This window comes from Arvicanthis niloticus, chromosome 5 (genome assembly GCF_011762505.2).
Source record: "Arvicanthis niloticus isolate mArvNil1 chromosome 5, mArvNil1.pat.X, whole genome shotgun sequence".
NCBI lineage: Eukaryota > Metazoa > Chordata > Mammalia > Rodentia > Muridae > Arvicanthis > Arvicanthis niloticus.
In genome coordinates this window covers 100,411,105-100,425,346 of record NC_047662.1, presented here as the reverse complement: position 1 = coordinate 100,425,346, position 14,242 = coordinate 100,411,105, and the positions used below count along the sequence as shown (strand labels likewise).

The 14,242-nt window shown below is 41.0% G+C and overlaps 1 protein-coding gene across 2 annotated transcripts in view; it reads left to right on the top strand.

Moving 5' to 3' along the window:
* The window catches only part of Reck (reversion inducing cysteine rich protein with kazal motifs), a 70,266-nt gene that overhangs the window by 29,560 nt on the left and 26,464 nt on the right, over positions 1 to 14,242 (top strand). For both annotated transcript variants that reach the window (XM_034502401.2, XM_034502402.2), the window contains 4 exons: positions 3,006 to 3,039; positions 5,425 to 5,622; positions 7,268 to 7,535; positions 12,229 to 12,408. In XM_034502401.2, the coding sequence (XP_034358292.1) occupies positions 3,006 to 3,039; positions 5,425 to 5,622; positions 7,268 to 7,535; positions 12,229 to 12,408 (680 nt within the window). The remainder of the gene's footprint in view (positions 1 to 3,005; positions 3,040 to 5,424; positions 5,623 to 7,267; positions 7,536 to 12,228; positions 12,409 to 14,242) is intronic.

Here is a 14,242-nt window from a genome sequence, read left to right as displayed (position 1 = left end):
CACCTCAGTACCACTGTAGTTTTTATCTGTTAAGTCAGATTGAGAGCTGTTCAGTGGAGGTCCCATGGGTGTGGTAGTGGTAAGCAGGCCATGGAAAGACCTCCGTACTGGAGAATGTGAACACTTACTTCCTGTTCTTGCCAGCAGATGGCGACAGACATTTGAAAGACTTAGCTAGCTGAGACACCAGAATAGGTGATTTAAGACATGAAGTAATTATAAACTAATGCTATAATTCATACATACTCCTTTGGCCTATCAATAATCAAAAGTAGCTCAAGCATTGAAAGAGTTGCTGATAATCAGGCATGGTGGCACACCCTGTAATCCCTGCACTTGGAAATTTGAGGCAGGAACAATGCAAGTTTGAGGACAGCTGACTTAAAAAGAATGAAGATTACGTATAACAAACATAGAACTCTTTTTATCAAAGCTGGATATGATATATCTATAAAATCAAAATGGGTGTAGCAGATTAATGACTTCATCATATTGCTAAAGTGACAGAACATATTTTTATATTTTAAATGGTTTATTTATTTAGCTATTTTATGTGCACTGATGCTTTGCTTGTATTTATGACTGAGTGAGGGCGTCAGGTTCCCTGGACCTGGAGTTACAGACAGCTGTGAGCTGCATATGAGTGCTGGGAATTGAACTCTGGTCCCCTGAAAGAAAAGCCAATGTTCTTAACCACTGAGCCATCTCTGCAGCCCCAGACAAAACATATTTTTAAACTGTAGACTGAATAAAGATGTAGAAGTAATATATTAACATTAATGGTGCTTCTGTGTAAAAAATCAAGTTTTCATTCAACACATCCAGGAAAACATTAAGAGAAGTGATATAGTTGCTTGGGGAATATCTATACTCTGCAGGTGACATCAAGGAAGACAGGTTTTCCCTCAGCAGTTTGCCAACTCTCTGCATTGTTTGCCCTGTTGGGGGAAGACTGGTTTCTGGAGCTGGTTCTTCCTCCCGTGACCTCAGTCACATAAGGGTGTTGAATTAGACGACCTCTGATACCTGAGCCTTGATTTCCCTTAGTGCCTTTCTCTTAATCTAAGTGATCATAAGACTGAGCTGGAAGTGATGGTTCTCTTGCTTATAAGGTCAAATTTTAAAAATCTAGCTTGAACAAATTAGTACACGTCAAAGCAGGGTTATGGAGAGTTGGTATGATTGGCATTGCCATCTGGATCCTTAGAGACCAGGGACATCTGGCCCATACTCAGCAACCTTTATGGCCTCTGCTCACGACAAGCTAATTAGTGCCCACTCCACCACACTTCAATAACAGAAAATGACTGCAGGCATCAGGTGTCCCCTAGGAGGCAAGTCATCCCTGATGGAAGCTATTCTCTGCAGACTAGTTTTAATATTGATTTTGTTATATTTTGTAAATGTTCCTGGGCTGGTGAACCGCAGTGGAGGGTTGTCTGAGATGGGTGACTGACACATCACAGTAACACAAAGGAACATGCGTGAGGAGACATACAAACAGTTCACTGAGGCAGAACTGAGAGGCCATTTATTTTCCACTGTTGATACTGATCTCCAGCTCGGGCAGAAACAGTGCACACTGGAGGAACTCGTTGTCCCTTCCTGTGAGACCCAGGTTTGGTTATTTGTTAACTTACTCACTTTTGTTTGAATGACTAACTCCCCCGTGGGTTACTCCTACAATGGAATATTGTTGGGTAGAGAGCGGCAATGCAATGCAGCTTCATCAACAATATAGATAGACTTTTCTTTTGGCTGTTTGAACAGTTCCACTGTATCCCAGGGTGACCTGATATACACTGTGTAGTTCAAGCTGGCTTCACACCAGTGACAAACCTCTCAGCTGACCCTCTCTAGTGATGATAGCCACCATGTCTGCAAAGCCTTTGAAGCTAGATTTCCAAGGTTGGTAATGCTGGTCTTTTTTACTTGTATTTTTCTTTTTTTGAGACAAGTTCTCAAGCTCACTGTGTAGCTCAGGCTAGCTCAAACTGAACATCCTCTTGCCTCAGTCTCCCAAGTGCTGAGACTCCCATGTGCCACCATGCTCAACTAAAGATGGTCCTTTTAAGTCCAGTCACTTAGCTGGACTTGATGGTCACGGTACATCTGATTTCCTTCCATGCTTTATGTTTGCACATTTATTTTAGTAAGTTGTTCCCTTCCAGTTATGAATGATACTGACTCATAGCTGACATGCCCTGCGTAGCCTAATGGTTTTGGACAAGAAGAGTTTTGTTGTTGTTATTTTGTTTAGTTTCTTTTGTCTTTTGTTTTTTTTCTGGTTTTCTTTCCTGCTTTCCCTTTTTTTAAGGCAATGACTTAAACAGGGTAGGATATTCTGAACAATAATCTAAGGCTTCTAGAAAAATTGGTTCTGATCTCAGACTCTGCTTTTAGCAACTTCTGGGGTCTAGAGCAGGTCTCCTCTGCCTATGGAATGCTTCCCTCTGTAAAATGCTAGGGAGTTTCCCAAACTCTGGTCACAAGAAGACTAAATGAAAGCTATTTTTGAAACATTGTGTAAAATGTAGATTTCTGTCACATGGGATAGGCTGGGAAGTTTGGGAGGTTCCACTGCAGTCATGTCGAGAACAATTAGAGGTCATTTCTGAGGTCATATCAACTTGAAAATGCACTGATTACAGGAAATAATGTATGTCCGAGTGTATTTTATTATGTTATTTTCTTAAAAAAAAAAAAAAAAGTTTTATACTCTACAAGAAAAAGTAGAACTCAATACATGGTGATCCCCTCCACACATGTGCCCTGACACGTTACTGTGCTCCTCACACGCCAGTTTACAGCTCAGAGAGACCCCTCCCTACTGTGGTTACATGATGGTTACTCTGAACCAGGAAGTTGTTTCAAAGCTTCTGTGTTTGCAGCCTTGAATTTAGAAAAGAATTAAAAATATGATATCCTGATTTCCATGTAATTCTAAAATGGAATAAAATTAGAAATTCTGCTTGTTAATTTGTTTGTTTTTCTTTAATTTACAGAATGCTCTTTTCAGTTGCATTAGCAGAAATGAAAGTAAGTATATTGTCAGTGGTTGCACAAGCAGTCCAGAGAACAAGACATTCTACAGACATAGTTAACAGTCAGAACTGATTGCCCATCCCCTTAGCATTACACCTGCTCAGCCATCTGAAGAAGCAGGCACACAGGATTCTGCTAGGCCATTGCCTGTTCAAATCATTTATGTATTCTAGCAAGTCCTGTGTCCCAACTGCATAGTTATAAACCAACACTATAGATAGATTACTAGAGAAAGATAACACCAATAATAGGGTCACTTTTGAGAAGACATACATGATATAGTCCTTGCTAAGGGCTGCCTCTCAGTCCAGTCCACAGATATTTATTGGATACTTGCCTGGTGTGACACAAACAGTTATCTGTGGGCTACATGGCCAGAACACAAAGAACTTGGAGGTGGAGTAGACTATGAGGTAGCACAGTGATCCAGTGAAGCAGTTCAGAGGATCTCATTACAAGGTTGCTTGGAGGAGACCTCATGGAGTTCATAGGTTAACTGGGCCTTGAGGGTAAATAAGATATTTGTGGAAGGGGGATGAAAGAGAAGCCAACAAAGATGTGTGCAGTGGAGACTGGAGGAGCAGCATACCATGTGAAGGGCATGTTGAGACCAACAGTTAGAAGTGGGAAAAGAACCGAGGAACAAGCAGTTGGTTGGCTTTGCCTGCTAATGTGGTGTATTGAAGAATGTCACACAGTCTTGCACTTCTACCCTGTCCAGCTGTGGCCTAGTTCAGAATGTACCATATAGTCTTTGGCAGATAATCTTGGGTCCTCCCACACCAGCAAGGAAGCTAAGCCAATGGAGGAGTCAAAAGACAGGCACTTGATCCTATTTCACTTCATGCACTGAAACTCCCAGAGCACCACCATTGCAGTGTTCACTAATAAATGCAACCAGAACCTCTTTGTGTAGCTGGAGATATAGCACAGAGGTAGAGTGTGTGCTTAGACATCTAAAGTCCTTGTCATCTCCAGCACCACACACATAGCAGTACTGAAAAGCAGTTGTTCCCCAAAATGAACATATGTTCTTTGGCAGTAGACATAAACTCGGGAGTAGTTATAGTCAAAGCTAGTACCCAATAGGTATGGAACAATGCTCTGGCCCAGGAAACTGAGGTGTGTCCTATAAGGTCACACCTCACTTGGTTAAATTACACGACTCATGACTCATCATTATTTCTTGAAGTCACCTGAATTCCAAGTTCATTGCTCTTTGGAATTCATGATACCCTGTTTCTGTAGCCATTTCTGATATCTCGTAGGAATTCTTAGCTGCCTCTCTAGCTCCTTTAGCACCCGCTACACGTACACCCTTAGATGCTGGGAGGGTCTCCTGACCAGCTCCATCATAATTCCCACACCCAGACTTCCAGCCATGCATTTCCCTTTTCCACAGTAAATGGCATCTGTCATGCATTTCTTGGTGTGCTTGTTTGCCTCACTATATATGTAGCCCAGCCTCGTCTTGAACTCTTGCCTCTGCCTACCATGTCCTGGGGATTGCAAATATATTTGCACCATCACTCCTGGCTGCTAGGGTTGTTGCTGTTGTGATCTGTTTCATTTTACTTTCATCTCATGGAGTTTGGGTGGCTACCGTTTATAATCATTCTGCCTCCATCTGCCAAGTGCTGTGTGATGACAGGCGTGTGCTACAGGCCTGGCTTTGGTTATTTTACAGATACTTACCTTCAAATGACTTTGATTTGAGACAAATTGTATTAGTTATAAAATGAAGACTTCTACAATATAGGAAGATTCTTACAGATGTGCCTACTGTGTGGAAATTTTGAGATTTCAGTTTCAAAGTACACATTTGTTAAATTTATTAAGTTGCCTTGCTCTCTCTTGGTTTTTACAGATCAAAATAATAAGTTTAAGGCACTGTCATTGTGTTTTCTTTGGTTTGGCTTTGCTTTGTCTATAAATCTGCACAAGTGCAGCCGGAAGGAGGCCATTCCTGCTCTCTCAGCATGGGCACTTTGGACACTGGGGAGGAAGCATTGGTAATGTGACAGTTTTAGAAACTTTGTTGTACATTAGCAGTCCTGACATGCATTAAACACCAGATTATGCTCCCAAACTGTCATTACAACCAGCAATACTTGTATGTGCTTCTGCATACTTCCGGGATTGTGGCACTACTCAGGTATGGATATAGTTAACTAGAGAGAGAGCTAAGTTGATGAGTGTGACTGTCATGTGTCAGTGAGCAAATTGAATGACCCCATGACCCCATGGCTGCAGTCCTGCTGAGTCACGTGTTTATCATCCACGGCATGCCTTACTTCTCACACTCAGCTGTGCCGTTGCTCACTGAGTTGGCATTAACAAAAAGCTGTTTGTATTTCAGTGTCATCTCTCTCTCCACAGTGGGCTCAGTGTGCTGTAGTTACGCAGGGCATCACACCAACTGCCGAGAATTCTGTCAAGCCATTTTTCGAACAGACTCTTCTCCTGGGCCATCTCAGATCAAAGCAGTGGAAAATTATTGTGCCTCTATCAGTCCACAGTTGATACACTGTGTGAACAATTACACCCAGTCTTATCCAATGAGAAACCCAACTGACAGTAAGTAAAAGGGTTGTGTTCTTCTCAGTCTTTGATAAAATAATTCATTTACAAACTGATGCATTCATGTAGATGTATGTGGTCTAGTTCACTTGAGAGACATCCAGATTTCTTTGATGTACATCAGATTAAACCTTTTGACCAGAAAATTCCACGTTGCCATTTATACAAAAAAAAAAAAAAAAAAAAAAAACCTTACAAATTTACATATATGTATATGAGAAAAAACATAGAAATGACCCAAAAATGTATCAGTAGGATATTGACTAAATTATATTTCTATACAATAACCACACTTTATAACTCACAAAAGGGAGTACATTTATTCAGAAAGTCCAAGATGTATTAAGAAAACAAAACAAGTTTCAGAACTAAAAGCTCAGTCTGAGTTCTGTTTAGCTCTTCTACACTGTATATTTCTGTGATGCTGGAACTTTTATTAATGAGAAGTTCTTACTTTCATAAAAAATTATAAAAATAAGAGAGTAATAATTTTGAAAAATCAAGGCTGCCTAATGAAGCTGTCCTTGCGGGATCTTCAGCCCACCTACGTGGTATATCCTAGAATCCATTCTGCTCACTGAGAGGCAGTCAGATTTTAAAGAGCTGACTGGTCAACCAGACTGACGAAAGGCTTAGTTGTAAGGCAGATGCTTGTGTTTATACTGGAATATCCTAAGGCTTCTTTTATTATCTTGAAAGTGGTGTGCATTGTATGGCCATAATTGAAATCAGAATCTGAGGCTTTTGACGTCCTATGATGTGGTGGTGTGGTGAAACTCATACACCTGGCCTTCATTTATTTTAAAGCCGATCTGTGTTTCCTGACATTTAGGCTACACTGAAGGGTTGCCGCAGTAAGGGGATAGAAGCTCTAAGAAAACTAAGGCAGAAAGAGGTTTTAAGAGTAGAGCAATAAACTCCAATGCCTGTCCTAACACAGGAACCTAGAAAAGAGAGCTTCAAATTGAGTATGCTTCTTCAAATGCAGACACCTGAGGAAACTACTTAAGAGGACCATCCCTATAGCCTGGCTGAACATATTCTTTTGGTTTTTAGTTCTCTGTAGAAAATTAAAGGCTGGGTGAGTGGGGACATTCACAGGCAAATCATGGCCCGTTAGCATGTTTGTGGCCCTGGTTCAGTCCGTATCATCAAGGAAGAAAAGAAGATTAAAGGCAGAAATAAACTAAGACATTGTCAGAGTTCATATTATCTAAATTACAATGTATATTAATTAGCTTCTAAAAAAAAGTTTGTGGTATCTTAGGGTATGATTAAATGGAATGATTTTAATGCCATGGAAATTAGTCGTCAATCTTATGTAGAGTCCCCACTAGACACAAGCGGGAATTAAGCCCACTTTGATTTGCAGTGTTTCTCAAGAGCATAACCAAGTGTTTTATGTGAACTTCTCAGGTGTGCGATGACTTCCAATGTATAAGGATAGTTCTAGAACGCTCCTGACTGGGGGACTGTGGTGGATTCTGGGAAGAGAAACATTGCAGAATGATGGAGAGAGTAGGTCCTGTTTACTGCACAAGACTTGCACAGAGGCTTGTTGTTTTCTCCCTTGCTGCCATGTTCTTTTCTTCTGAGCAATGTAATAAAACCTGCTAATAAAGGGCTTATGTCCTGAATGTAGGTCTATATTGCTGTGACAGAGCTGAAGACCATGCTTGCCAAAACGCCTGCAAGAGAATTCTAATGTCTAAGAAAACAGAAATGGAGATTGTTGATGGTCTCATTGAGGGCTGTAAGACCCAGCCCTTGCCTCAAGATCCTCTTTGGCAGTGTTTTCTCGAAAGCTCACAGTCGGTTCACCCCGGAGTCACTGTGCACCCTCCTCCCTCAACCGGCCTTGATGGGGCCAAATTGCACTGTTGCTCTAAAGCAAACACTTCAATCTGTAGGTTAGTATCTCATTTTCCTTTATCAAGATCAATAGGAAAAGGATTTTAATTGGTGACTTTTAACAAATGCCTTCTTCTTGTATTGTATAAGCTTAGCATTTGGAAGATAAACAGTCTGACACTGGGGAGTGTAGCTCAGTGGTAGACTGCTTAGCATGCTCAGATTCAATTCTCAGTGCAAAAGGTAATAGAAGATATAAAATCTTTTACTTTTTAAAAATTTTTAAAAGATTATTTATTTTATGCTTATGAGTATCTGTCTATACTTGGGTGAATGGGTGGTACCCCCAGAAGCCCAAGAAGGCATCAGATCCCCTGGAGTTGGAGTTACAGACAAGTGTAAGTTGCCGTGCACATGCTAAGAACTGAATCTGGGTCCTGCAAGAGTGGTAAGCACTCTTCCCCACTAAGCCATCTCACCACCCAAATATTTACTGAAGACTGTTTAAGTACAATACAATATTTTAGGGCCAGCAAGGTCACTACTTAGCAGGTAAAGACTCCTGCCACCAGGCCTGGTTAATTAATTAAATGATTTAAGTATAATTCTTGGGATCCATATGGTAGAAGAGAAAACAAACTCCCTCAAGTTGTTCTCTTACTGCTATACATTATGCACTACGCATGTGCACACACACATAAAGACAATTTAATTAAAATATATATATGACTATTTCCTTGAATGTGTACACGTGTGCCACATGTATGCCTAGTGCCCATGGAAGTCAGAAGAGGTCATAGGACCCCATGGAACTTGAGTTCAGCCCTTTAAATTTTTGTTTTATAGATTGAGTGGGGGTATAAAAAATTAACCATTCAAAGGGCAATAAATATTTAAAGATGATGTGATATCATTAAACTTACAGTATGCTGGGCCTGGAGAGATGGCTCGGTTAAGAGTACTTACTGCTCTTGCAGAAAACCTGAGTGTGATTCCCAGCAACCACACTGGGTGACTCAAAATGCCCTCTAATTCCAACTATGAGGGTCTGATACTCTCTTCTGGCATCTTCAGGCCCTTTACTCACAAGTATGTGTACAAACACATACTTACACATGTAATTATTTACAAGAATATGTTTTGATGTGATATTTAAGAGATAGTCTCTTTATTAAATTATGAAATTTTGGGGTGAAGAGTGTAACTTAGTTGGTAGGATGTTTGCCTAGCATGCATAAAGCCCTCTAATGCCACATAAACTAGTCACGGAGACACAAATCTATAATCCCAGCACTCAGGAGATGGAGACAGGAGGGTCAGCTTCAGCTCCAGCTACATACTGAGTTCAAGGCCAGCCTGAGCCACATGATACCCACTGCTGAAGGAAGGAATGAACTTTGAATTTAAACAGTCTTTTGTTATAACAACCTTGATGATATAGGCATCTGTGTTAGTTGGAGAATTACTGTGTGTGTGGCGGTGTGGTGGTTCTCAAACAAAATAATCTGCCATAAACAAATGAAGGAAGATTTATTTCAGTTCACTATTTTGAAAGTTTCAGTTCATAGTCCTCTGGCTCCATTGGCTTGTTCTGAGGAGAAGCAGAATATTCCAGTGGAGGGAGTGTGGTGGTCAGAGCTGCCCACCCAGTGACCTACTTCCTCCAGTCAGACTTCCCAGCTAAACTGAACCTCCTAAAGTTTCTGCCAACTCTCAAAATAGGGTTGCCAGCCAGAGACCAATCCTTCTGCACATGAGCCTTTGAGGACTTATTTCACATCCAAATCATAGCAGCATCAACTGGGTTTTATACCCAGAGATAAAAAAAATAATGCAAATGTTGACAGAGCAAACAATGTAGAGATGAAAGTAAATGGAGATACCTGAGATGATGAAAGTCACTTTCTATTGCTGTGATGAGACACCATGACCAGGGCAACTTATGGAAGAATTAACTTATTTGGGACTTTGAGTTTTAGAGGGTTAGAGTCCATGACCATCATGGCAGAGAATGTGATAGCAGGCAGGCATGGTGCTAGAACAGTAGTTGAGAGCTCATATCTTGAGACACAGTCATGAAACAGACTTGGGTGTGGGGTAGCACAAGCCCTTTGAAACCTCAAAGCCCCTCTCCCCAGTGACACACCTTCTCCAACAAGGCCACACCTTTCTAATCCTTCCCAAACAGTTCCACCAACTGAGGACCTTGTATTCAAATACATGAGCCCATGGGGCCATTCTCATTCAGATCACAACAAAGATGTAAACAGAAGTTTGCCTTACTAAAGGTATTTTGCACAAAAAGGAGCCAAATATTACTAGGATATCCTGAAGGAAAAATAAAAATATTTTATTCTCATAAAATTGAATGGATCATTACAAGAAGAAATTATGCCTAGGGTAATCCATCAAACTTTACCAAAGATACAAAAGAATCTAAACAAAGTCAATTGAAAGTCCTAATTGTAAGTAGCCTAGCCTATAGTTACAGAGATGGATTCTGTATAGAAGTTAATAATGTTATCAATGAGAGGGATGCTGAGGAGTGTTTCAGCACTCACAGAAGTAAGCTTCTGTTTGTACTGAGTGCCTGGAGCTTGGGATGGTTCTTGTTGCTGTTTGTTTTATTTTTGTTTTTTGAGACAACTCTTCTCTAAGTAGTTCTAGCTGTCCTGAAACTCACTATTTAAAAAACTCTGCCTCCCAAATGCTAGGATTAAAGGTGGCAGCTTGTTAAACACGCCCAGCTTGGTTTTGGTTTTGAAGAGTGTTACTGTTGTTTCTTAACATTTAGGAGGGTGTCTGCTGTGGTGCATGTGGAAATTAAAGGACAACTTGGGAGCTGGTTCTCTCCTTCCACCATAGGGTCCCAGGGTTTGTTAGGCTGGCAGCAGGCCCTGTTACCTGCTGAGCTACCTTAATTAACAACTCAGGGGGTATAGTTTGTTGAATGCTTTCAGTTTCATTAGACGTGACCTTTCTGAAACCTTATGAGATAATTGGGGAAATTTATATCATTTCTGTTTTAAATGTTAGAAACTAACTCTGAGATGTTGAATAATCTGTTCAGGGCAAATATAGAAAGTTAACAGCTAGAGAAAATACTGACTTCTTCCTCAAATGTGCATGCTCCTGTGAGAGCCAGGGTCTGGTCTGTTTAATGATACTGCATCACCAGTGCCTTGAAGAAGCACACACATAAAACAGTGCTCATGACTACAGGAAGAGTGGGCAGCCAGACTGCAGAGTAAAGATACTTTCTTTAGGTCAGTGTTTTAGAGCACTGGCTGCTCTTCCAGCCAACCCAGGTTCAATTTCCAGCAACCACATAGCAGCTCACAAGTGTGTGTAATTTCAGTTCCAATAGATCTGATGTCCTCCATTGGCACCTAACACACGTAGTGCACAGACATACATGCAGGCAAACATTCACACATTAAAAAAACAAACCCTTCTTCATAGGGGTATTTTTGAGAGTCAGGTAACTGTGCGAACAGTGGGAAATATTTACTTATAGTTTTGTATATTTCAATGATGCCAAATTTTCATAGTGAACATGTATTACTTTTATTTTAAAAATTAAACTAATGAATTCAGTGTATAGAGGCACTTTGGAAATGTGATAGCAGAATTGGTTTATCTGTAGAAACATGTAAGTTGCTTTATAGTCACCAAGTACTGAGCATCAGGGTGTCGTGGATCAACTCCAGTAGTAGGGAGAGGCTTTGAGGGTCTTAGGGAATATAAGTGACCTAGACACATTTGACTCTGTAAACCCCACCCCACCCCCATCTTTCTTGGTTCTGGGGACTGAACCCAGGTGTTGAGTACCCCAGGCACAGAGTCTCACACAGAGTTGCTATTAAAATGCTTTAGTAAAGTACTCTGCCTTCTATGATTACCATAATTAGAGGAAATTGTACCTTTGTGGAGGTAAAACCTTGTGTTTTGCTTTAAGTACATATTGAGAAAAGGAGGAAGTAAGAAAGCTATGGGAAAGAATTGTCAGAACTAAGGATGTACAAAACACCTTAAGGGACTGGAAAATGTAGTGTTCACCTTTCTGTCCATCATAGCAAAGGGGTTGGGTGATTTTTCTTTAATTTTTGGAAATGTATTTACTGATTTATTCCTGAATTTATGTATTTATTATTGGGGTGGAGTGGGCAGGCATGCCATGGAAGATATGTGGAGATCATGGGAAGCTGCACTTCATTCTTTGCTTCCACCATAAAGTGGGTTCTGGGGTCAAACTCAGGTCACCATGGTAACCTGCATGGTGAGCTCTACACGGCTCAGCCATCTCTCAGCCCCACTCTGTCCCGTGGGCGAGTTTTTTTAATATATGTATTGTATTGTATTGTATTGTATTGTATTTGTACGAGTGTTTCCCTGCATGTTTATCTGTGCACTTACATGCATGCCTGTGCCCTCAGAGGCCAGAGATGTGTGTTGGGTCGCCTGGAACTGGGGCTACAGACAGGAACTGCTGCCATGTGGGTGCTGGGAATCAAACCTAGACCTCCAGAAGAGCTCTTAATTGATGAGCTGCCTCTCCAGACACCCGCAGATAATTTTAAAAGGCCATTTTTCATGGAGCTGACTTTGTCTGGTTCCAAAGCTTCCAGGAGCTAGTTAATTTGTACTTTTTTTCTTTATGTTCCTAAAATAGTTAATACATTTGCAGTTTTGCACAGATCAAATATTCATTGGGCTTTTCTCTAATGTTCTGTATTTATTCTTTTGTTTCAGGGAACTGTGCATGAAACTTTATAGCATGAGCTGGGGAAATACACAGAGTTGGCAAGAGTTTGACCGCATCTGTGAATATAATCCGGTGGAGGTATCCATGTTGACATGTCTAGCTGATGTCCGGGAACCTTGCCAGTTGGGCTGTACAAACCTTACCTACTGTACGAACTTTAACAACAGGTATGAAAATTATTAATCATGAAAATAGAAATGCACTATTATTAACTTGTTTAAATAAATACCACTTTCTGATGTGCCTTCAAGAGTAAAGAAAGCTGTTTTTCTTTATGGTCTCATCCCGACATGCTCTGTCCCTTCTACATGGCCCCTGGAAAGGAAGTATGATTGCAAAGTCTCTTCCAGTCAGGAATGCCTCAAGCTTTGGGAGCTCAGAATATTCTGTGCCTTCATTCACTCTCCCTTCTGCACCAGTGGTTCACTGGGAATGGTGGAGGTCTCCAGGGTTGTGCTTTGAATGCCTGTACTGGCTGGTTTTGTGTACCAACTTGACATAAACTGGAGTTATCACAGAGAAAGGAGCTTCCCTTGAGGAAATGCCTCCATGAGATCCAGCTGTAAGGCATTTTCTCAATTAGTGATCAAGAGTGAGAGGACCGATTGTGGGTGGTGCCATCCCTGGGCTGTTAGTCCTGGGTTCTATAAGAAAGCAAGCAGAGAAAGCCAGGGGAAGCAAGCCAGTAAGCAACATCCCTCCATGGCCTCTGCATCAGCTCCTGCCTCCAGGTTCCTCCCCTGTGTGAGTTCCAGTCCTGACTTCCTTTGGTGATGAACAGCAATGTAGAAGTGTAAGCTGAATAAACCCTTTCCTCCACAACTTGCTTCTTGGTCATAATATTTTGTACAGGAGTAGAAACCCTGACTAAGACAATGCCCCTTTCTGTTTTCTTCAGCTGCTAACTGATATGTTTCGGGCTCAGATCTTGGCCCCTTCTTTTTCTTACTATCCTGATACCTCAGGATACTCTGATTTGAATTGTTCAGTAAAGAAGTATCCTTGAATTTTAAGCAGGTGATTCCACCAGCCTGGTCTACACAGCGAGTTCTGGAACAGATAGAACTGCATAGTGAGACCATGTCTTGAAAAAAAACAAAAACAAAAAAAGATAATTATTCCAGCTAATAAGTACTTTGCATATGTGAAATTGCTAAGAATAGATTTGATGTGTTTACCATGAAAACAGGGTAAAGCATTTGTGCTAATATGTGTTAGTTAGTTTGATTTAGCCATTCCACAATATGTACACATTTGAAAACATGCTGTTGAATGCCATAGAGTTAGCAGTTGAAGGTGCTTTTTTTCTTTTAAAGAATATACATGAAAAGTTTTGGTAGTACTAGTACTGGCAAGTGTGAATTAAAACTCCTCTGATGCTTTCTCAGACCCATTGGTATAGCTAGATTAAAAGCCTGGCATGCATATGAAGTGTGTTGGCTTCTCACTCTTTCCTGCTAGTGAGTGTTTATTTACCCAGGAGACATGAAAGCATGTGTCCAAGACAGTACCCATGTGCCAGCATTATTTGTCATCTCCCATTTTAGGAGAGGACCCAAAACATCCATCAGGAGAATGAGGAAAAACAACATAACATACCATGCTGTTCCAAACAGTGGAGGAGTATACAGAAAAAAGGCAAACTCCTAAGATACCCAAGTATGAATGGGCTCACATTCAGCCACAGAAGCCCAGTGTTCTCTGTGCTTCCAAGGACATGAAGTCCAAGGATATAAGCAAGAGTAGGCTAAGGATAAGCACCCAGAAACCAGGGGCATCGTGGAACTGCAGGGTGATGGAAATGTTCTAGATCGTGTACAGGATTTGCATTTTGTTTTGGGGGTGGTTTTGCTGTGAAGCTCTGGCTATTCTGGAGCTCACTATGTGGTCTCAAACTCACAGAAATCCCCATCTCTGCCTCCTGAATGCTGGGATTTGAGGCATGCACCACCTTTGCACCCAGCTTGTGTAGAGGTATTCATTACATAGCTGGATACAGTC